Here is a 24,165-nt window from a genome sequence, read left to right on the forward strand (position 1 = left end):
CCAGTGCTTGGAATGAACTATAAGTACATCAACTAAAGCAGTGTTTCCCAAATTTGGATCTGCAGCTATTTTTGGACTACAATTCTCATCACACCTTGCTAACAAGGCCAGTGGTCAGGGATGATGGAAATTATAGTCTGAAAACAGTGGGAGACTCAAGTTTGGGAAACACTGAACTAAAGGTAAGCTAAGTGAACTTTGGGGTAAAACTTTGAATGATTTGTAGTTCATCTTCACATTAATTTCCCTGTTTGCCTCCTGAAACAGTAATCAGCCTGAACTCACTCTCTCTCTCTCTCTCTCTCTCTCTCTCTCTCTCTCTCACACACACACACACACACAAAATGTATATGTATATATGTATGTAAGTCAATTGAACACCTATAAAGAAAGTTATAAAGTAAAATGTGGAAGCAACATTCTAAGGCTTATTAGGCAGGTGTGGAGGTACTGCTGTTTCTACGGTTGCTTAGACACCGTTGCTAAGCAGTCAGAAGGAAGGGATGTGAGGCATTCTGTGTATCTTCCCTGCTGAATATATTTCCGTCTCTTCATACAGCTTGCAGCGAGAAAGTGCAGAAACAAAGTAAATTGTGCCTTGGCTCTTTAACAGCTGTGTGAGTGGCACAAATTGAACAGTGTCAGCCTTTTCTAGTATGAAAAGACAATTATGAGGAAAATGTGACTTGTTGACATTCTGTTACTCAGGCATCTTAATAGTTTGCATGGCCTCTGATTTAATTTTGCACATTAATTTTCTGGTGTTCTTTGTTTAAATTTATATTTTTGAAGTTTCATTTATGTTTTAAATTTTGCATTTTGAATATATTTTGAAACCTAGATGTTGAAATGATATGAACATGAATTTCAAATAAATAAATGGTAACTCCAACCCAGACAGCATTGGAGCCAAATTCAGGGGGGCGTGGCTGCTTGGGCACCCACAATGTTATAATTGTGGGGGCTGCTTGGGCACCCACAAAGTCAATGAGAAAAGCCAATAGGTGGCAGTGGTGCTACCTCTGAGAGAGTAGCAGTTCAGCTCCACCCTCTCCAGCCAGGCAGCAAGGCATCCTTTTCTGGGGGGGGGGGGCTCAGATGACATCACACACACTATGTGCAGACATGTGCATGTGATGTCTCATGTCCATGTTGCAGCGGTGGGCACCCACAATCCTGAGGGCGAGATGGCACCCCTGCCAGACTACCTTAAGTTTCCTATTGACCTGGAAGGACTGAATGTGTCTCCATTCAAACTGAGACTTTGTCTGGACAATTATAGCCCCAGGTGTTCCTGATTGCATACCTTGAATCAACACTCACTGGCTGTTACTTTGAAACAGGGGTAGGATACCTGTTTAAGCCAGGGGGCTTCACTGCCTAGTGGGCAACCATACATGGGGCACATGGTGGATGGAGCAAGAGATCTTACCTTTAGCTTTGCACATTCCAGCCACATGAAAATCAGTGGTTTCAACATGCACATATCTCCATCCAGACAAGTGGGGGACAAGGTAACAGTTTAAGGACACAGTCAAGTCAAGCAAACACACTTAGTTAGGGCACAGAGTAGAGGAGAAGGAGATGTCACCTGGGGAAGGGGCATTTCATGAGACAATTCTCAAGGGTCAGATAGATACCCTGGGCCTTAGACGCCCTACCTCTGCTTTAAAAAGATAAGTTAATGCCTGTCCTGAAAATGTATTCTTTTACACTGTTATAAGGGCAATCAATTTCTCAGGGAAGTACTGAAAAGTAATCAATAACACTATTGATATTTGTGAAATCCTTTTTTAATGCTTCTTTGGAGTCAATTGTGTTTGCAAAATTCTGCCTAAAATATTTACGGCTCTGGTCTGCATAAATATACATCGTATAATCAGATTGTTTTCTGTGGAGATACTTAATTCTTAAGGCTCTTCATGGCAAGTGTTCACAATGGCTACTCCTATAAGGCTGCCTCACATGTATTGCTTGTACTGTAACATAAGCTGGTGATTTGTGTATGTAACTGTTTGTTCATGAACAGAATGCACCTATGAACCATTTCATTGATTTGTCTGAGATGGGGGCCATTCTCAAGAAACCCCCACACATGTTCAGATAATACATGGAATGAATAGAGTTCCCCACCAACAGCCCCACATGCCGGCCACATCCATTCGGTGACCACATGGAGAAAATTAGTCTGAAAGAACTCTATGTGCCTACTGCTGAACATAGGAATGGGTGAATCTGTCAATTTTGGTTTTTCTCAATTTCTCACTTTTCTGATCTTAAATTCAGTCCTCCACATTTCCACATAAGTTTTCTATGTATTTATTTATTTTTAAAAGTTCTTGTGAAAATTCATTGGCATTTTAGTGCATGTTTCTCCTAATGTACATGCCTCTCAAAATTTATCAGATGTTCCAGTTGAGGAGAAACAGCTTTTTTGACTCAAGGTGTGCTCTAAATAATAAATAATTTTATTATTTGTACCCCACCCATCTGACTAGGTTGCTCAGCCACTCTGTTTTTTTTTAAGAATATTTTTTTATTAACCGACCAATCACATCAAATCAAACCAAATTACATAAATTCCAAATTACACAGCCGAATTTTAAATTGGTTGCTCAGCCACTCTGGGCAGTTTCTAACAGATATAGGAACATAATAAAACATTTGAAAGCTTCCCTATACAGGACTGCCTTCAGATGTCTTCTAAAAGTCAGATAGTTATTTATCTCCTTGACATCTGATAGGAGGGCATTCTACGATGTCCAGGCTGAATGATGGGGGTGGAGACGCTCCTTCAGGTATTCGGGACCGAAGCCACTTGGGGCTTTAAAGGTCAGCACCAACTCTTTAAATTGTGCTTAGAATTGTACTGGGAGCCAATGTAGACCCTTTAGGACTGGTGTTATATGGCCCCTGAGGCTACTCAGCCTGCCATATTCTGGATTAGTTGCAATTTCCAAATCACCTTCAAAGGTTCAAGAAAAACGAGGGCAACAACTCAAGTCCTAACTCTGGTTTTCCAGATGAACTTATAAAATAGCTTTTAGTTATTCAGATCCCATGTTCAGAGTGGCCTGTTTGAAGGTATGAAGGAACTAATGTTAGCATCACCTTCCTGGCTCTCAACCAGTCCCTTCCAGGGCTTACCATGTTAGGTCTCTGTTCATCTATTCCTTGATGATGCCGTGAAGTAAGTAAGATGTCATAGATGTAGACTTATGGCCAAGAGGCTGATCTATCAACTCACTAAGTGGGCATAGACAAACCATCCCCTCATGGCCTCAGTTTCCTCCATCTGCAATATGGAGGGCTAAAATATAATGAATGCTTTTTACCTTATAGAGTTCTTATAGTGACTAATGCATGTGGGGTGCTTCAGACAAGTTTTTGAGCATTATTGTGGTGCATGACAGCAGACAGGTCTCTTAAAAACTCACACTGAGTTTCACTCTTTAAAATAAAATTAAAAGCAGATTGGCATGCATCTGCAAAAAATATTTATATTGGGATGGGATGAATGAAAGTAGCAGTTTATTCTTGTCTTACATACATGGCACAACATACAGATCTGGCACAAAAAAGACATACAAATCCTCCAACATCCATGCTTCCTCCCAAAGAACTTCTATTGAATGTACAACATCATTAACAAATTGGTTATTGAGTTACAACAGATCTCCAAACATGAATAACCTCCCATTCAGGGTAATATTTTGCTTCATTGTATTAGTAGTAGAAGTTGTTGTTGTTAGCTACTTAGACAAACATTATTTTACATGTTTAATACAGGACATTATCCTTAACAGATTTCAAGATATTCACATTAAGAACCAAATACTTTATAAAACAGATTTCCCCCCCATTTCTTAAAGGCATGGTCACATGTATTTCAGTCCCATCTGGGTTAACAACTGGACTTTGCAAGACAAACGTTTCTTAAGAGCTAAAAAAGGGGACCCTATATACAATTTGCCCAGTGTAAAAAGAACTGGTCTCCCTACTGGGATAGCTCTTATCCCACCAGTAGGAAAACTACCCCTCAGGCCACTTAAAGCAGATATTAACCACTGGGTGACAAAATGACAGATTGTCACAACCCTAGGTTTTATTCAGAAACAAAGAAAAGAAGGCATATTAAGAGTTATTTGGCCACTAGGGCTGGTGGCTAAAGCCTATCATCAAACAAGATAACTAGGTCTATTGTGTTAGCTAGGGCTTAGAACACATATTTTCAAACTTTCCAGCTCCAATAAGTTTTTTTCTGCATTACCTATTGCATGCTGCAACACTTTCTGGGAAACCCTCTAAGTCTCATACCCAGTTTGCATGATTTGCTGCCCAGACCTCTAGATCTAACCATAGCTACACGAGAAGTTTGAATGTTGCCCCGTGCAGTGCTTTCGAGACAACATTAGCCATATCCAGAGCAGACCCACTGAAATTAATGGACCCCAGTTAGTAATGTACATCCATTCCAATGGGTCTACTCTGAGCATGACTAGTGTTGGATATAACCCATTGTAAGAGAAGACCATTGATGGTAGAGAACTTTAAGGAAGGTTTCTCTTCCAATGCAAGACTTATCACTGGGAAACTTAGATGAACCTACAAGGAACCCAGCATTCCATCTGAAAACCACTAGGCTAGCCAAGTATTATTATTAAATCAGTCCCAATGAAATGTCAAGCTCATAGACCTTTCAACATGTGGCCTTGATGGCAACATTCTGTCCAACATGAATGTAGAATACCTAGCTTTTGATTAAGATTTGATCACATGTTCTTTCCCTCCTAAATTCTTAGTACATCTACTGTCCAAGTGAACTTTACTTGCATATTTTGACTATTCAGATCACTGGACTGATCATGGATTAACAAACATCTTTCCTCTAAAGCTCATCAAGGCCTTCTGGGGTATCTCTGTTGACTTCATAGAGCTTTAGAAGTGATTCATAATTTCACTGGGACTACCTTGGAGTAAACATTCTGAGGATTTCAAGCCTGGACTGATTTTGGCCTACAAATAGCCTGAACAAAACAAAATAGATTTGAAATTTTTATACACACAAGTTGCATTACTATTATTCTTTGTACATAGAGCATTTTCATAAAAAGCATGTTGTGAAAATGCCTTAGACCTTATATAAACACCATTATATCAAACACATCATTCAAAAACCTGGATAAATTACCAACACAAAAACCCGAAAGACCCCAAATGGAATTCTTTCAGTAATATTTGTTGCATATTTCACATTCCAGTCTCATCCTGTTCTGGCCAAATTATGGCTCTGGTTAAAAAAGAAGAAAAAAAAAGCAACCACACAAACCTCCAGCAGTGTTAGCTAGAAGAAACCCAATTCCACTGTTAATCCACCATGGGTCTCAGCCTTCTCCCCTTTCCTATGCTTTTAGGAATGATGGTTCTGATCCACAATTCAGTAATACCAAAGTACTTGGATTTCAGTCAGTTAAGTCCCACTAAGGTCAATGAGAGTGCTACACTTATATCAAACATTTGCATCAAGTCACATGAAAGGCTGCCTGTCCTTGTACAGACCTGTAAGATCACTTAGATCATTGGCACTTTACAGAATATCACAGGGCAGTGACCTCAAAAGAGGCATTTTCTGTCACCACCCTTGCACTCTGGAAAGCCCTACTGTCTATTATCCAGCAGTTGCTTCAGATATCTTGTAAAGACATGTCTTTTTGCCTTGACTTTTCCCAACCTATAATATTGGACCCTTTGGTTATTACTGAGGGTTGTACTGGGTGTTAGTCATAGTTAGTTAGATAAACAATCCATCATTAGGCCCATCCAGTGATAGGCATGATTATCTTTGGTCCATTAATTCCAAATGTTCTACTCCTGGGTATAACTCAGACATAGGGTTAGGACTAGGATTGGCTTGAAACTCCCAAAGACCTCAGTATTTATGAACAGTGGATCAAAATACACACATCTGAAACAGCTCACTAGATTCAGTTTAGAAACATGCTGCTTCAGTACACTACAGAGCTATGAGAAAGTAGCTTTGCAACATGTTGTCCTTTCCAACACTTTAACAATTGTCACAATCCTGTTCTCCAAACAAAGCATTAGGGCACAATTACAGCAAGGGAATGAACCTGTAACCCTTTCAACAAAGTAAGACTCTCATCCTTAACTTTTCACATAACCTTTGCCTCCGCTGCAGCCCATTGAGAATGATTTCCGTAGAGACACATGCCTGGAAAATGCTATATCAGGCTGGATTATCCGCATTGTGCTTGCAGGAAGGATCCCATAATAAGGATATTAGATCCTTGATGATTCCTGCTTGCAGGATCAACCTAGGAACATCCAAAGCAATGAGTATGTATCACTGTGTTCTTCACATACATTTCTCAATGGGACTTTATAAAAAAACTCACACAAAGGCAAATATGATTCTGGAGAATCTCCTTCAGTAGCATCCAAACCCACCCCACCCCACTGCAGAACCATAATATCTACAGAAAGGATACTCCTGTATCTCAAGTATCTACCCAAAGAGGACAGGATAAGAAACTCTACTACTACAATTGTGCTAATCTGACAGATTAAAAAAAATGGTTTCTAGTGTAAACACATGAATAAGTTTCACAGGATTTCAATAGGGGTGTGTGTGTGCCTTTGTTTCCTTTGTGAGGGGCCAGCACAATTTGCAATCGACCAAGTAGAATGTAACCCGCAAACTATGTAAACCAGCCCACTAGGGGCTCAGCAATGCTGCTTTTAATAGTGACCTGAGAATGCATTTTTTTCCTGGCAGGTCCTCAAGCAAGTAGTTAGCAGGGTACTTCACATACCTGGGTTTGGCTTGGCAGGTCACAAGTTGGGCTGGTCTGGTCTTAAATTACACTTCATCCTCCTAATCTGGGAAAAAATCCTGATCCTATTATCACATGCATACCATCATGTTATGATCCTAATATTACCCACCCACCCTCCAGAGTTCTACCCAGTTGCCCAGTGGCATGAATGACAGCTAATTAAGTGAGTTCTATGGTCAAACAGCTCATTTACACATTAGTCAGCATGAGGTATAAAGCTTGCTCCAGAGCCTGATTCTGCTAAAACCCACTTTTAAATCTTTACCCACTTAGAATGGATTATTATTTTTTTGCAGGATCAGTGCTTTGTACGTATCTCCTCTCTTTTTAAATTTTTTATAGGATTTTTAATTTTATTTTTAGAATAATCAAACAGAAACATATAAGGGATAAGTTTCAGTTCAAACAGTAATTGTTTCAAAATACACCAGGTGAAAGATATAACACTCTACAGTATTTTCAATTGGTTATAAATTTTCAATGTTGTTGGGGTTTTTTTGGCCAAAAACTTAAAGAAATCCCACCACAGGCTATACTTGAAGCACAAATCCTAACCATACTGTAAAATTTACACTCTCCTACATCAGTGTCTAAGCCCTTTATTAAACAAAGTGAGTTATTTGGGGGATACTTACAGAGTATTTGAATGTAAGCTAATGGAACCAACCTCTCTCTTTCTCTCTTTGAAATCTAAACTATATCTCACGGGTTAATTAACAAAGTGGACCATAGCTATGCAGTGTGGCTTGACAAAAATCTCTTTAGTTTTTGGATTGCTCAAAGTATAAATACTCAACCTTATGAAAAGTGGTTGAGTTTCCATAAAATAATGTTTGTGACACATTGCGATGCTGAAGGGATTGCCCTCCCCATACACTCCATTTCTCCAGATTTTTATTTTAAACTTTTACAAAATGCAGGTGCTTCTAGACTTAGCAACACATATTAATGAGATTATCTTCATCTGGGTGACAGCAGTAATCTAGGGTTCCTGGTACTTTAATAATAAAAAACAAGACTTCTTAATTGTGTTTACAGCATTTTGTGTCTCTATAGCTGTGTAAACTCCAGTAGAATATGAACCTCTGATGATATTATGTCACTTTCTGTATAGCTTGCAAAAGAAAAGAGAGAGAGCCTGAACTGAATGAGAAAAGTTAGTTACCTTCTGTTTTGATAATTCATTTCAGTCCTAATAACAATAACAAAAAAATGTCCTTTTAAAAAATGTCACAAGCCTGTGATTATACATTGCAAAGAAAGAAAACTGATCCTTGCCTATGGAATTTTTGTTTAAAAGTTCCAACCTCTTGTTTCCGCTGTTAGCCATCACACAACATGTGCCATTTGGCAATTTGTCTCCTAGGATATTCACAGATTTCCTTCCAGTGTTCTCCTGCGGTTCCTTCTGCCGAAGCCCCCAAGGTTAACCGGCCAATGATTTCATTCCGGGATCCCCTATCTGAATCCAAAACCAAGAATTCGATGCTGATCTCTTCGAGACCCTCGCAAGGAATATCAAAGACGAAAAGTTCATTGAACACTGCATTGGGGGTGCACTTCTTGACGTGGGTTTTCTTTTTGGAGATCCTTTTCTTGGCGTGATATAGGTTCACTTTCACATAGGGGTCTGCAAAAGACAAGCAAAATCCAACCAATATCACACTGCTGAAGAACCAAGTCCAATAGTCCAGACTTCCTTGTCTTCCCCTGCACTAAGGTTCTCACCATGCTTTCATCTCTACCAGTTATTCCTGTGCAGGAGAATCCGGCTAGCACTGATTGGTAAGATTAGCTTTGTCCAATGGGATAAAGCTCCAATGAATAATAATAATAATAATAATAATAATAATAATAATAATAATGTGCCAGCTCATGCGTGCATGCAACCTGACCACCGGTTGCTGCATTTACCAGTAAGGGACAAGGTGGCAAGAAGCTTGGCACAACTGGAGGTACAACAGCATAATCTGGTGCCCTAACTAACGCACCCCATTGCAATCACCATTAAGCCACATTTCCCTTGCTCTTCTGTCCCCCAGTAGACACAACAATGTGCTGGTCTCCGCTCCAGGGACCAGATGCCCTCCCCCCAGATGCCCTCCAGATGCCCTGGTCTCTTCTCTAGTTGCCCCATCTTATATGGATCTTTCAGCATGTCACATTTTCTTCATGATCTTTCACTCTCTTTCACTTTCATTGCAGGAGGTTGGACTCAGGTGACCATCAGGGTACCTTCCAAATCATAGAATCAATTCTATGAATCTCGGTTATTTGAGGGATGGGCAGAACCACCCAGCTCCACTCCAGTTACCTCTGCCCCCACACTTGTAAAGCAGACTTATGACAAACATTTTGGGAGATAGCTTATATTTGTTAAAATATAACTAATTCACGGAACATCCAAATAACCAAAAATTCAGAAAATATGAGCAGGTGAGAATTCCATCTAACTGGTAGGGAAACCTCCCTCTGAATAGATGACACAGCTGCAGTCTGTGGCTTCTCATAAAGGAAGGGTGAGAAAGGACTCTCTCATTGCTAGATGAGTCATGGGTAGAAGCACGCCCAGGCTCTACTGCCCAGAGTTTACCCAAAATGTCAAAGACAGATCTAAAGGGTACCCCATTAAATCCCCCCAGGCATAAAGCACTGGCAGATACCTAAAGGGTGCCATTGACCCAATAATCCCATCGTATGTCTACAATTATTCTTCCCAACTTCCTTACCTGCCTGGACTCCATGCTCAATGAGAAACAAATCCCAGCTGCTCCCCAAATTGTCAATCAAGTTACCCAACAGTGTGGAGCAGGCTTCCTCAACCTCGGCCCTCCAGATGTTTTTGGTCTACAACTCCCATGATCCCTAGCTAGCAGACCCAGTGGTCAAGGATGATGGGAATGGTAGTCTCAAAACATCTGGAGGGCCGAGGAGTGAGGAAGCCTGGTGTGGAGCAAACCAAAAACGAAGTCCCTAAAGGTCAATGAAAGAACTGCCACCCAAAATATTCCTACTCAGCTCCTTGAACAGGTGACTAGCCAGGGCCCACACTGAATAGAGCGAAGGAGGGAGGGCATAGCACCTACTCCTTTGCTACTTCTTGGTCCAAGCTCTTAAGTCTATGACAGTGTTAATTATAAATCCAAATATATGCATGTAATAATGCAGTATTTTGAAATTACCTGATAATCCAGAAACATCAGCTTTGGGTAAGTGTCTGGCCTTTAAAACAACCACCGTGAGAGTATTTGTTGTAGACTGGTAACAGAGAGAAATCAGCAGCTCGCCACGTCCGGAGGACTTCTAGAGGATTAGAAAGATAGCTCATATGTAGCAGACGTTAAAAAAAAAACATAGAATTGTTGAGTTTTTGAATGTTTTATGTAGGGGTTTTTGAATGTTTGATGTAGATTTTCAATTTCATTGTTTTGTATGGGACAATGACAATAAAGATATCGTATATTGTATATCGTATATCGAGTTGGGAGGGATCGTAAGGGTCATGTAGACCCCCTGCAATTCAGGAATCACAGCTAAAGAATCCATGACAGATGTATATCCAACTTTTTCTTTAAAACCTCCAATAAAGAAGAGTCCACCACTTTCTGAGGTAGTCTGTTCCACTGTCAAACAGCTCTTACCATCAAAACGTTCTTCCTAATGCTTAGCTGGAATCACTTTTCTTGTAATTTGAATCCATTGGTGTGGGTTTTACCCTCTGCAGCAGCAGAAAACAAGCTTTCTCCATCTTCCATGTGACAGCCCTTCAGATATTTGAAGAAGGCTATCCATCTGGGATTACCCTACCGTCACCCTACACCCCCCCCAAAAAAATAATAATGTATATGCAGATCTGCTACTAGATGGGCAACTCAGAACTATGACTACATATATTTGTGTTTTTAAAGCATATTGAATCCTTGGCCAGCCAGTCTATTGAAATGTTGTCACAAATAGCATCTGACAAATTAGTGTTTTGATGGACTTATGAGAACGTAAGGTGCAAATCAGATCTCTATCCTCCCCCAACTACAAAACCAATATAGTCCCCTTGCTAGAGGAAAATATTTAAATATGAAAATAGAAAACATGGAAGCTTCAACACTCCAGGTCACAGACTGGGGCTTGTTGCATTAAAAACCATAAAAGCTGCAGATGGGAATATTGCTTGGTACACACAGAAGCAATTTGATTTGACGCTTGATCTTTTGAAAGCAATTACTAAAAAGTCAATACACAGGCAGGTTCTCGGGAAGGGCTATGGGTTGCCCAGGCTTTGAGACATCTATTAGGTTTGGAATTTTTTCTAAAAAATAAATGGGCTTCCACTTATGTTGAAGTGACTTCCAAATCAATTTACACACAGTAAAGACACTGACTTGGAAGCAAGCCCCGTTGATTTTCATGTAGCTTACATCAAAGTAAAATGCTCAGGATTGGTGCCAGAACAACTGATATTCAAAACACCAATTCCTTTATCCTAAAACATGCTTACCCTGATTGGCCAGCTGAGGTGTAATGGACTACTGGTAACTTCAACTAAATTGTTTGAGGACTCAGATTTTGGTTGTGCAAGTACTATGAGTTAATTCAGTAGTTGACAACCTGTGTCCAGAGAGCTGGAGATGCCCAATGGACTAATTACACATAGGTGGGTGTGACCAGAAGGTGGAAAGAAGCAGTGATGGGTGGAACCAGGAAAAAAGGCAAAATCAGCAGAGAAGTGGAAGGAGAAGGAGGGAATATGGATAAATCCTGAGCCAAAGTGAGTTGCTTTTGAGGAATTCTGAACTTGTCTGATATCTATCTGAGGGACCCCGAACCAAGAGAAGACAATACAAAGCTCCTCGTGGTGTCTTTGTGACTCAGAATCACAAAAAAAGAACTGCAGAAAACTTGTCTGCTAAAACCAAAACTAATGTCTCTAAGTTTACCATATAAGGAAAGTGTCAGGTTGGGAGTGAGAGTGAGGAATCACAAAGGCAAATGTGAAGGGAGAGGGGAGGGAGAGCTTTACTGTCATTGACAGATAATCAGAGATAAATATTTTACCTGAAAAATGAATCCCAATTATTTTTAAAGAAGCCTAGCACAAATTCCCTTTGACCTACTTGTCTGAAATTTGGCAGATTTCTTACCAATGGAACATCTCTCATATCTGCTATTTTCAGACCAATTGCCCAGAAAACGTCACAGGAGATTAAGTGATATTGTTATCCACCCCAAAATTGTAAAGGCTGGAACATAAATCTCTGCAGATATCCTTTTGCATATCCTATGCCTGCAAAATCCATCATTTTCTGCCAAATGGAAAATGGAAAACTTTATACCTTTTCTTAAAAAACAAAACAAAAACAAACTTTAAAGTTGCACAGCAGCAGAAAATGAAATAAAAGCCTAGACCTATCTGCCTGTTATTTGGAAGGCTTTGTCCATTCTGGAGAGGCTATTATGCCTGAAAATTTCATTCGCTTCTGTCAACAGGGAAAATACATATAGCTTGTCTTTTTTTTTCTTTTTTAAGAAAAAAATAATCCAAATAGTAATTTCCAGGAGGCAATGGTTATTAAACCCAATTTTCCTAAAGCAGACTCAAACTTTGATGCTGTGCTGAATTGGGCAGCCTCCAAAATACTTCAAGTGGCCTATTTTCTGAAGTGCAGGATTAGGGACCAAACTGAATCTTGTGGTTGGTGCATACCCCTGGGAAAAGAAATCTATCTGTAAACTATCAACTCAACCCCCTGGCAAGAGTGATCTGTCACTCCCATAATAATCTACTAGGTGGAGTGGGAGGGGGGAAAGGAAGTGACACAAAGAGGGAGAACAGGGTTAACTGCATATGGATCGTAGCCATGGAGATGCAGGCTAATACTCATAGCCATAGAAATCAATGGAGAATTTTTATTTTTATTTTGCCATTGACTTTATTGCAATGTTGATTTCACTGTTACAGCCCACCACTTAGTTAAGCACTTGGATTAAACTGATTTTCCTGCGCTGATGAAGTTGATGTAACCATATTAGTCTTTGTTCAAGGACTTCAGATTCAAACAGAACAACTTCTGCCGAGATATAGAGTTTGCATTTGGTTGCAACTCATGAACCAAACTTTAGGTTATGTGTTGTTTGGGGTCAGATTTGCTGGCTGCCAATGTAGCCAGCATGTGTTAATGTGCCATCCTGAGTTAATCATTGTCAATAGCACTTTTATATCACCCAATAGGAGCTCAAACCCACTCCTTTTCCACTGAGGGGATTTATTTGTTTATTAATTTTTCTGGGAGACAAGTGTTGAGTAAGTGTTAAAAGTAACATTGCCTGAACCAGACCCGAGTTCCACTTTTGTTGTGATATACTTAAGGTAAGATATCCTGCTAAGATTTGCACCATCCCCTGGATTCAAAGTAATCCAATCTAAGTCTACACTGGTAGGAGAAGGAAGAATCTCAAGGGGATAAGTTCCATTGCAGATTGCAGATGAGATTGCCATTTTCAAATGCCACAATCTTTAACGTTTAGGGAGGGAGGGAAAGGGAGATTACAATGGATTTTCCAGCTGAAGCATGAAGTGGCCCAGACCACTTGGCTAGGACTGGCTAATCTTGGCTAGGACTGGCTAATCTGACATTGCTGGACTCTAATAGCTCCTGCTAGCATGGCCAATAATAATTGGTGGTGGAAGCTGGAGTCTGATAACATCTGGAGGGTCACATGGTGACCACATCTACTCTACAATCTAGAGCACTTCATTCCCACCTCATCCAAGAACTTCAACAGAACTACTTGTGACTGTTGGAAACAGCAGTGAGTGTTCCAATACCACTTTCAGTTATGCACAGGTGGGACCTGCCAACAAAATGCTGTACTGCATATGGATCTGCACTCAGATAATTAAATCCACTACCAGTATATATTGGATGCAGAAATCCCACTGGTAACAATTACGTGCTGCATGGTCACACACTGAGTTGCTGCTTAAAACCCACAGAAAACAGTGGGAATCTTCTCGTTCATCACAATGGGTTTCCAAGTCACAGGTACTCTTGCTCACAAAGCTGAAAGGTTGACACAGTGTTGTCTATCCCCCTGAAACCTCTCGCTGCATGGAAACTCAGTGAGCCCATAACATTATTTTAACCTGGAGGATTTACAAATGTAGGTCATGGAATGTAGACCTAAGATGGAAGGAGAAGGGCTTAAGAGTTTAATTTACATCTGTTTGGAACCCTACAGAGGGACAAGTAAAAGCAGGAGGGATCATTTTGAGTGGAGAAAAATGGCACAATCCAATGGGTTAAAATCTCCCAGCTTCTATCTGTCTGTTCCTAATCACCCCCCAAGTGGTTTTTTATTTATTTCATTTTTAAGACCATTGAGTGTAACAATACACTAGATTACATCGTAGCCCACAGATTATGCCTCCAGCATGATGGTATATCACAGATATGGGGAACCTGTGGCTCTCCAGATATTGATGGACTACAACTCTCATCATCCCTAACCACAGGCCATTGTGGCTGCAGAGGTTGATGGGGGTTGGAATGCAACAACATTGGAGGGGGCACATGTTTCTCAGCCATGGTATATAGGTAAGTCACTTTTAGATACTTTGGTATAAAAAAGTGACAAATAAATATAATAAATAATCAAATACATGAATGACAGACATTTGTTTTATCGCCTTATCCCATATATGCTCACTCTACTGCTTCAATCTGTAGAACTGGCTGTGCATAATATCTGTTCTGCACTTGACTGATGAAGCCCCTTCCCTCTGAGGGTTTATCAATACACAAACTGGGCCATCATACCTAGATATTTTAAGAACCCTTGTTGAGATAAATGAAATGGGGATATAGGCAGACATCCTTTCACCTTGTTGAGATTCTCTAGTTTATTTTATATATTCAAGATGCATGTAGGCTGTTGTCAGGGTGCTATACTTAGATTCTGCCTTTAGAAAAACTGTTATGTGCTGAGATAGGGCAGGCGAAATAAGCTGATAATACAAAATATGACTCAAGATCAATTACCCTAACATTCTTTTTGATGATCTCCTTGTTCATCAGCATCCTTCCTTCAGACAACTCAATCCCGGACAGAGGAAAGAGAACTTCTCCAATGATGTCATCTCGGGAAAATCGGTCAAAACTTAGGATCATAAAGTGAAGGCTCAGATCTTGCACTTGAGTATAAGGGATTCCATAGAAGGTGAAGGTTTCGTCAAAAGCTGGGTCTAATGTTTTTCTCAGTACTCGAGTTTTCACCTTGTGCTTCTTCTCCGGCAGTATCGTCATTTTGATGTATGGATCAGAAGTCATTGACTGTTCATCCATGGCAGGCAAGCCACGTGCTTCCTTGATGTTCACCATGAAAGCCTTCTTCTCAAAGTTATACTCAATGGAGAAGAAGAGAGTCCCTAATTTATCTTGCTTCTCTTCAGAAGATATGGAAGTAACAGACTTCAGGCTATCAGGGGAGACAGAATCTTTTTCCCTCTCAGGAAAGAGCTTTGGAGTGAAGTTCTCAAGATCTGAGGAGCTGGGTATTTTGGGGGTTGTTTTGGGGAAATTGCCGTTCAGATCTCGTTTCTCCAGGTCCAGGTGGAGAGAGGTCTTTGGCATAACCGGTTTGCTTTTGCCTTCTTCCTTGTCCTCTGCCCCAAACTTCTTTTTGCTGTTGAGGTTCTCAGGATAGATGTCGACACCCTTCAGCACATGAACAAATTTGTAAGGCGGGGTCTTATTTGATTTGGAAGATTTGCGTTGGCAGCAGATCCAAGCAAAGAGGGAGACAGTGAAGACCAGCCCAAAGGCACTGAAGATTCCAACCACAGTTGGAATTTCATCTGCAAGTCAAAGCACATGGCAACAAATGCATGAACGGCGGACTTCAGAGGTTGAAAGCAGTAGCTAAACTAACTATGCAAAGGTGAGCCAACTGGTGAAGCAGGGAGAATGAACTGCTAGGTATACTTTATAACAATAAAGCCTATTCATGTTGTGCCCCCTGCAGGTATGAACGTGTATCGAAAACTCTGGCTGGGCATGTTTGCTGTTGCATGCAAACCTGGAACAAACACAGTTCAACAATTGTGCTTATAACAACTGACACGCTTCTGTTCAATTTTGCTGCTGCCCCATATAAAATTTATGAATTCAGTACACATATAAACATCTCTAGCTCCCTCCTACACCCTTCACATTAGTCTAAGTAGATAAAAGAGAATTTGAAATATGTGTTAGTCATATGCATGACATCCACTTTTATAGTATGGATTTCCCTTTGTGTTCAAGAAGCTACATATTTGCATGGCCTCATTGCAGGAAGGGACTGGTGTTTGGCATGAAAATGCAAAACTTAGAGTCTTAGGATATTCTTGCCATCAGCCTGGTGTCAGTTTTCTATGCAACACTGAACATATGCAGCCAGCCATTTCACTTTGTGCTATTTGTCCACTATACAAGTGCATGTTTAAATCCATCTGTGCACCTAATATTTTGTAAGCATTGGATCTATCTAGTTGCAGAGGCAAAATGACGTTCAAAGCTACCCAGAGATGAGGGCATCTAAAACAACATTTCAAGGAAGCACATTTTCCAGCCGCGGCAAGTAAATCAATTTCCCAAGAACTTCTTTCCATCACTCGTATGAATCAGCCCACATTCCAAATGGCAATAGGGAAAATAGCATGAAAGCTGCAATGACATCTGGCGCATGGATAAAAGAGGAGCATTAGCATTTCATGAGTAAGCAGTGCAGGGCCAAATGAACGCCACTAATTGGAAATCCAATTCTGTCCATAAGTAACATTTCTAAGTGAGTCTAAGTACCACACGCTGGTAGCACCAATCAAGGCTAAGTCCACATTCTCCAAGCGAAATGGGGGACTCATGAAATATTAATGCAATGGCATTGCTTATGCAGGAAGGTAGCAAGAGTGCTGGTGTTCTAACAAATGATCAGCATCCTCTCTGTTTAAGAGAGAGTGAACGAACAGTTCCCTTGAAAGGATAAGTAAATCTCTGCTTGAGATGCAGTATGAGCCTCCCGAACTTGTGTAAGCAGATCCCTGATCTCCAATTTAAACGACAGGGACACACACACACACACACACACACACACACACACACACTAGACTTGCACACCCAGCCTCACCTTTAAAATAATGACTTGAATTGTTTTTAGTCGAATCCATGGAGAAATGAAGGGTCCCACATATAAATAAGCTATTGAAGAGTTAGCATCAGTTCTCACTACCTACCTTGCCACTTTTATAGGACTGTTAGCATGGGAGATCTTTTCTCACTCTGGCTGACTGCTTTTGATTAGAGTAGATTTGTAATGAACTTACTACATGCAGGGCATGGAAATGGGTTAGTGTGCAGAAAACCTTGCTTTGGGGTAGAGCACTGGTCACTGGGTCAGTTCCACCCCTTACATTTATGTGGACTGGGTCACTTTTTCTTTATTTCTTTTTCCTCATACAAAATATGGGGCTAGGAGACAAGACACAACCCATCAACAGTGAGGTAATGACAGTTGCATAAGATGCTTTGGGAAAGAGGCCAGGCTGGATCATTAACTCGGCTGAACAGATTTTAATGGCCAATTGACATATTTGCAAATACTCTTTTGAAGCTTGCATGCCGAAGTATTGTCTCCAGCAGCAGGAATGATGGTGCAAGTTACAACCCCAGCCTCTGAGAGGAAGAATGCCACAGTTTTATATTAATTATCCTCATAAAGTCAGTTATCAGGTGAGCAAGCTGTCACAAATGAAATTAGCAACACCCAAGGGGGAGTGATACAAGATGAAATCAAAACTAAATGTGCTGTACAATAGCTGCCAGTGGGCTTACAATCTGCCTTCCTTGCTGTTTTCATATGGCAAAGCAATTGCTTAGGTATTATAGCAGCTATATGGAAATGGTAGACTGGCTTGAAAATGTACTATTTCTGAAAATGAGTAGGACAGATTACAGAAGTGTTAACTGGAAAGGGCAGGATCTAGACGCACGGCACAAACATGAACTGATCCAGTTTGAGTTGGGACCCAAAGAATTCTACTATGCCAAGATGATTTAAAACTCCTATTAACTTCATCTAGAGGCTAGTGAAACTGACATATATGACTTACATTTTACTCTCACAGTCTCGGATGTACTATGACTGTAGAGGAGCTGTGCTGCTACCCTGGCATATGGCAATGATAGCTATCAGGACAACATGAATAAAAGTAAGGTAAAAAGGTAAAGTGGTCAGGAGCTGAACCACCCTCTAGGGACAAGGGAGGGAAACAACTTTATTTATATGAATGTATACAGTTCTCTCTAGGTCTAAAAGATAATGAGCCTACTTATTTAAAGTTTAAGCAGATATATTGGTGCAGAAAAGTGTTGTTTTTTAATTGCCTACTTTGAATATGAAACCAGGGTTTAACTTTAGTTTCTGTGCACACACACACACACACACACACACGATACTTAGTTCTAAGCATTTTTTAAGGGAGGGGTACTTTGCATACACTCCCTTACAACATCACTAATGACAGGAGACAGACAGTTGCAGAGGAAGAGAGAGAGAGCCTATGGACAGATGAGTGGGTGGGTAGATGACTAATCTATTTGAGTAAATATCTATCTGTTCCTCTCTTGAAAGAAGCAGTTATGGCAATTATCCTGAGAACATGCAGAATATGGATTTGGAATGAAATGCACATAACTGATTCTTCTCTAAAGATAGATCACAACAAACAGTATCTTTCTCCAGACACTCCCCACCCCCACCCCAAAAGACACACCTCACGGTGCATATATTTTACTTGTGATTTTTTGGGAGCCATAGAAAGAGCACAGCGGAAATCTATAAACTGTAGAACTAATAAAAAAAGGGGTGTAAAACTTCTGTAAAACCCAAGCATCATATAAAGGATGCTTTTAAGGAGAGGCGACTGACGTCGCTCATATCAGAGCACAGGAACAGCCTTAGCTTTCCAGCGCTGGCTTTCCCCCAGGAGCCCGAAATAGTAGTCATATAATTGCCTTTTCCAAAGCACCTGAATGAAATGAAATGAAATTAATCAAGCCTTCAAGATCGGTTTTTTTTAAAGAAGACGCTTACCAAATTCTTCCCGGCTGGCTGCAATCGGAGCCATGTTGCTTGCTGCGCGCTCTGTCCAAGGTGCTGAAACCGCTCTTTCCTTTTTTTGCCCCTGTGCTCAGCCGCTCACTGAAGAGGAGGGAGGGAGAAAACGCATATACGCACACACAACCAAGGGAGTCTTGTTTTCCAACGTGATGAAAACACAAGCCTGAAAGATCGGGAAGGTTTTAGAAGGAGGAGGAGGAGGTAGAGAGGAATGGGTGGGGGGAAAGGGGAGGGAGGGTCTAGTACAGTCCTCCTTTCCTGCACACTGATTCGTGAGCCCTTGTCCTGTGGTTCAGATCTTCTGACTAACTGAGCTCTGAGACTGAAGACGTGGTTGAAACCCAAATTGACGCAATCCTGACGCTACAGAACTGAAATCAGTACCTCCCCCCCCCTTCCTCCCCACTCCTGGGAATCCGGCACACATTCATCAATTATTTTAACGGCTCTGCTGCAGGAGATTAGCTCACGTTCTCAGTCGGACACAGACAGCAATGCTAATTTCTAGGGCCAAATCTCCCAATGTCTTATAAGACACAGTCAGACACTTTTTTTTAAGTATATATTATTAATGTTTTATCCATGTTTTCTGTGACGGTGCTCTAAATGGAGAAGAGGAAAGCCCTGGAGGCAAATGACCCAGATCGGTGCTTCTTTTCTCTCTCCCACTCTCTAAGATGAAACGCTTGGTTTGACTGGATTGCCAAACGGTTTTGGTTCTCACTGAAGACTGCAGGAAGTGGAACGTTTGTGTTTCTGGGAGTTACTGCAATATCTGTATCATCCCCTTCTAACAGACTACATTTTTATTCTGTTGTATCTAGCCCCACCCCCCGCTTTTTTCTCTCACACAAAACCTTTTCATAACAAAATCTTTTTTAAAAAATAAATAAATCAGTTTCCATTCACTACATAGTTGATACACAATATTCTACTTCCCAGAGACATATAAAATTGAAACTCTAAATTACCCAGAGTTGCCAAATGGCCTTTATCCTCCATGGGAGTAGCCAGGGGAGGGCAGAAACTCTTATTTGTGTTGGTACCATGAAGTTTCCATGGGCAAATATTCTCCCCTATATATTCATTCTTAAAAAAAAAATATGAACCTAGCTCACTGAATCATTTCTAATACAAGACAGCAATGTAAGCCCCATTGAGCTCAATGGGATTCACATGATTATCATTGGACTGTGAAAGATGCTGTCATGAGGACTGGTGTTTTTCACACATTATGTGATGCACATGTACATATGTTTGTGTGAATGACTATCCACATGTGGTAGTGAATTTGAAAGTCAACATGTGGGCTGAGCTCCTCAAAAATGGGTACAGACTGGGTGTACAATAGCATGTGTGTTGAATGCACCAATGCATAATCATGTGCAGAATACTACAGTAAGATTCTTGGTTCATCTAGCTCAGTGTTGGCTACACTGACTGGAAGCAGCTCTTTGGGTTTTCATGCAGGAGTCCCCCTCCCCCATTCCTTCCTGGGGATGCCAGAGTTTGAACATGGGACCTTCTGCATGCAATGCAGCCACTGAGCTGCTGTGAATAATATCCTCTGACCTGGAAGTTGTCCTGTATGGTTTGGGGCTAGGTGTGTAGTGAGAGAATGGAGCTCTGTACATGCTCAAAATCACTATTAATGAGCTGAGCTATGGTGCCAATTAAGCCTTGCCCCATATCAAAATAAAAGCCAAACTACCTCACTCTTCTAAATACTTTATAACTCTGGTGCACAATCTTTAGTGTCTTTCCTCCATATTCATGCTTGCCCAACTAGGACAAGTACACACAAGAATAGAAAGTAAAGTAAAACATAGCTAAATTCCAACCATTCTTCCTCAACAATAACAGTATCAAGGGAAGGCAACAGAGCTCAGCTCTTGACTGTCTCCTTGCTGTTCATTACCAATTTTCTTGTTGTGTTCATTCTTGAAACATCAGATTCAACCCAGGAGAGTACATGGGCATGCACAGTATTCCATGTGAACAGGGACTTTGTCATTCATTGCAGTACCAAGGAATGTTTTGGCACACTTTGGATATATGATTGGGTCATGATATGAACACCCTTGGCTAGGCACTTGGTGAGAACTGAGGGTCAGTTGCATGTCCACCCAGCTGAAGCCAAGGTAGTGAACGGTGGGTTGATCAGCCAAACCAGGAAGAAAAGATCCTCATGGAAACATGCCCTCTGATCCATGAATTTGTCTAATCCTTTTTTAAAACCATCAACATTGGTAGCCATCACTGCCTCCTATGAGAACAAGTTCCACAGTTTCTATGGATTGTGTGGTTTCAGCTCAGCCATGGTTGAACTTTACACTCGATGGGGGGATGCCTAGTCAGTGAGCTTCCCAGATAGATTTGTCCCATGTGTTATGTTTAAAGTGTCCACCAATTTGAAAGGTAAAAGGTAAAGGACCCCTGACAGTTAAGGCCAGTTGCAAATGACTCTGGGGTTGCAGCACTCATCTCGCTTTACTGGCCGAGGGAGCCAGCGTTTGTCCGCAGACAGTTTTTTCCAGGTCATGTGGCTAGCATGACTAAGTCACTTTTGGCGAACCAGAGCAGCACACGGAAACACTGTTTACCTTCCCACCGGAACTGTACCTATTTATCTACTTGCACTTTGACGTGCTTTCAAACTGATAGGTTGGCAGGAGCTGGGACTGAACAACGGGAGCTCACCCCATCACGGGGATTCGAACTGCCGACATTCTGATTGGCAAGTCCTAGGCTCAGTGGTTTAGACCACAGCACCACCCGCGTCCCGACTATGTGAAAGGAGCAGGCCTCAAAGGCTCCGTGTGAGTGCCTGGAAATATATAACGAAAGGAAAGAAAAAGCATTATCTGGATTGATCCCACTTTACTCCCCCTCCCTCTCTGTGTTGTTTTGCTAATGCACACACACACACACACTTCCATCTGTCTGGTCCACTCTCCCCTACTGACATCTCAAAGTCATACTTCTCCCAATGGTGAGTCGTGGGACATAATTTCATTTAATTTCAGGCTCACAGCCAGACAAGACACAGTTAGCTACCCATGATCAAAATGATAGTTAAAAAACAAAGCAAAATAACAAAAAAGTCAGGTTAAACAAAAGCATGATAGTGAATCATTATTTAGCTACAACCGTGGCCAAATAGTAACACAACAAAACCAGCACATCAATATGCAATATGTTCTGCAATTGCATTGAGTCTTATTGATCTGCCCGTCTAAAGAACATCAGCTTTATGTTACAGGCATACAGAGAGAGGAATAATATAGATGCTCTCCATGACCCATCAATGCATTCACAGTAGTTTGCAGTGGAAGAGATCAGGGACCATATCTATCTGCTGGTGCCCATTAGAGCTATGGAGCAGGAGGGAGCTGTCAATTAGCAGCTGCCAAAGGTGTTCTCCCCATTGGGTTTCCTGGGAAATGGGAGACAATTGCAAGGACTTTACAGCAAAACATGCTGTTGCACAGCTTGCAGAAACGCATTGATGTCACAGCAATTGGGTGCCCCTTTAATAAGAATCAGGAGGGATAAATTATTAGATGAGGGCAAAGTTGCTTTTGATGCAAACTATAGGAAGGCAAAATACACCAAGACTGAGGAGTCTGCAAATTTTGGATCACAGCAAAAGTCTACTTAGTCAACCGTGTCTTGTCTGCTGCAGTAGCCTGCCAGATAACACCCAGGAAGGCCACAAGGCCCACAAGCAAGTGGAAAATATAGGAAGTCAAGTTTTGTTTATATGCAGCCTCTGACACTGAAATATATTCTGCTTCTAAATTTGGAAGTGCAATTCCTAGCTGGTATCATAGCTCACAGCTATTGACAAGCCTATGTTGTTGTTGTTTCAAAAACTCTCATCCTTCATTGTAGAATCATAGAATTGCAGAGTTGGAAGGAACATAAAGGATCATCTAGTCCAACCCCCTGCAATGCAGGAATCACAACTGAAACATCCATGACAGATGGCCATCCAACCTCTGCTTTAAAATATCCAGTGAAGGAGAGTCCCACTCCTTCTGAGGCAGTCTGTTACACTGCCAGACAGCTCTTACTGTCAGACAGATCTTCCTACTGTTCAGTCAGAATCTCCTTTCTTGTAATCAATCAGTTGTTAATTGACTGTACATTGTGTGATAACTTCCTTTTGCCCATCCTGGACCCGTCATTCACAGGATGTCCCAAAGATGTATTTTTGTTTCAAAAACTACAGATACATTCTTTTTATGCATTCTCTCCAGGCAGTAATCACCATATTAATCACAATCAGCATATATTCTCCATGGTGGACCCCAGCCTTTGGAGTGAACTCCCCACTGAGATGTTGATTCAGCCAGCTGTTAAGAACATATCTATTTATTTGCACTTTCCCTGGCCTCTGAAACTGGTTGAACAATTCCTAGATCTATTGTAATTGTGATATATTGGGTGGTAATCTACTCACTCAGCTCAGCTCCACAAGGATTACTATGAGTGCAATGGGATTCCCCCTTCCCCTACATTTACACCCACCTATGCCCCAAATATGTGGGGTGGGGTGGGAGGGGTGGGAGGGGAGAACCCCTTGAACAGATTCAGTGGATGTATAGAGGGTGAGTTCTGTTGTGCCAGCAGTAGACCTATTGTAATCATAGGACGTCATGGTTGGATTCCATCCATTGCATACAGAATTAGTGTGTGTATTCTAATAAATAAATGATACATTGCAACAACACTCGTATTATGCATAGTGCTCAGCAAACCTATCATATTTTGAAGCATTTTTTTCCCCTCTCCCAGTATATAGGAAATGGAGAGATTATGATGTAGCTAATTCAATGACCAAGTCTGCAAATGCATTGTCCATTAGAAGAAGAAGAAGAAAAAGATAATATCAGACCTGCTTGAGAAGAGGAGAGTATGGGGTTGGATTTAGCCAGTGCCCTCCAGGTCCCTCTTCAGCTGTCAAAGATCTTATCAGCAGGATTTCAGTCTGTTTGTTTTTCAAATAAAAAGAGATGTGTGTTCATCCCTGTCTCCTCTATGCAGGCTCTGTGAGATTGGAGTCGGTATCTTTCCTCTGTCAAAGCTCAATATTCTATCCAATGCATCACCTTTTTCTCCCCTCAGAGTCTTCTCCTCCTCACACTGTTGT

The 24,165-nt window shown here is 41.1% G+C and overlaps 1 protein-coding gene across 1 annotated transcript; it reads right to left on the bottom strand.

The window, feature by feature from the left end:
- Window positions 1–3,514: 3,514 nt before the first annotated feature.
- Window positions 3,515–20,642, bottom strand: SYT4 (synaptotagmin 4). The gene is made up of 4 exons (XM_083575786.1): window positions 18,984–20,642; window positions 14,894–15,708; window positions 10,040–10,160; window positions 3,515–8,487 (listed from the first exon to the last, which is right to left on the bottom strand). The coding sequence occupies exons 1-4, from the start codon at window positions 19,015–19,017 to the stop codon at window positions 8,180–8,182; spliced, it is 1,278 nt and encodes a 425-aa protein (XP_083431912.1). The 5' UTR covers window positions 19,018–20,642; the 3' UTR covers window positions 3,515–8,179.
- Between the last annotated feature and the right edge of the window lie 3,523 nt (window positions 20,643–24,165).

Source organism: Podarcis filfolensis (assembly GCF_964270895.1).
Source record: "Podarcis filfolensis genome assembly, chromosome: 11".
In the NCBI taxonomy this organism is placed as follows: Eukaryota; Metazoa; Chordata; class Lepidosauria; order Squamata; family Lacertidae; genus Podarcis; species Podarcis filfolensis.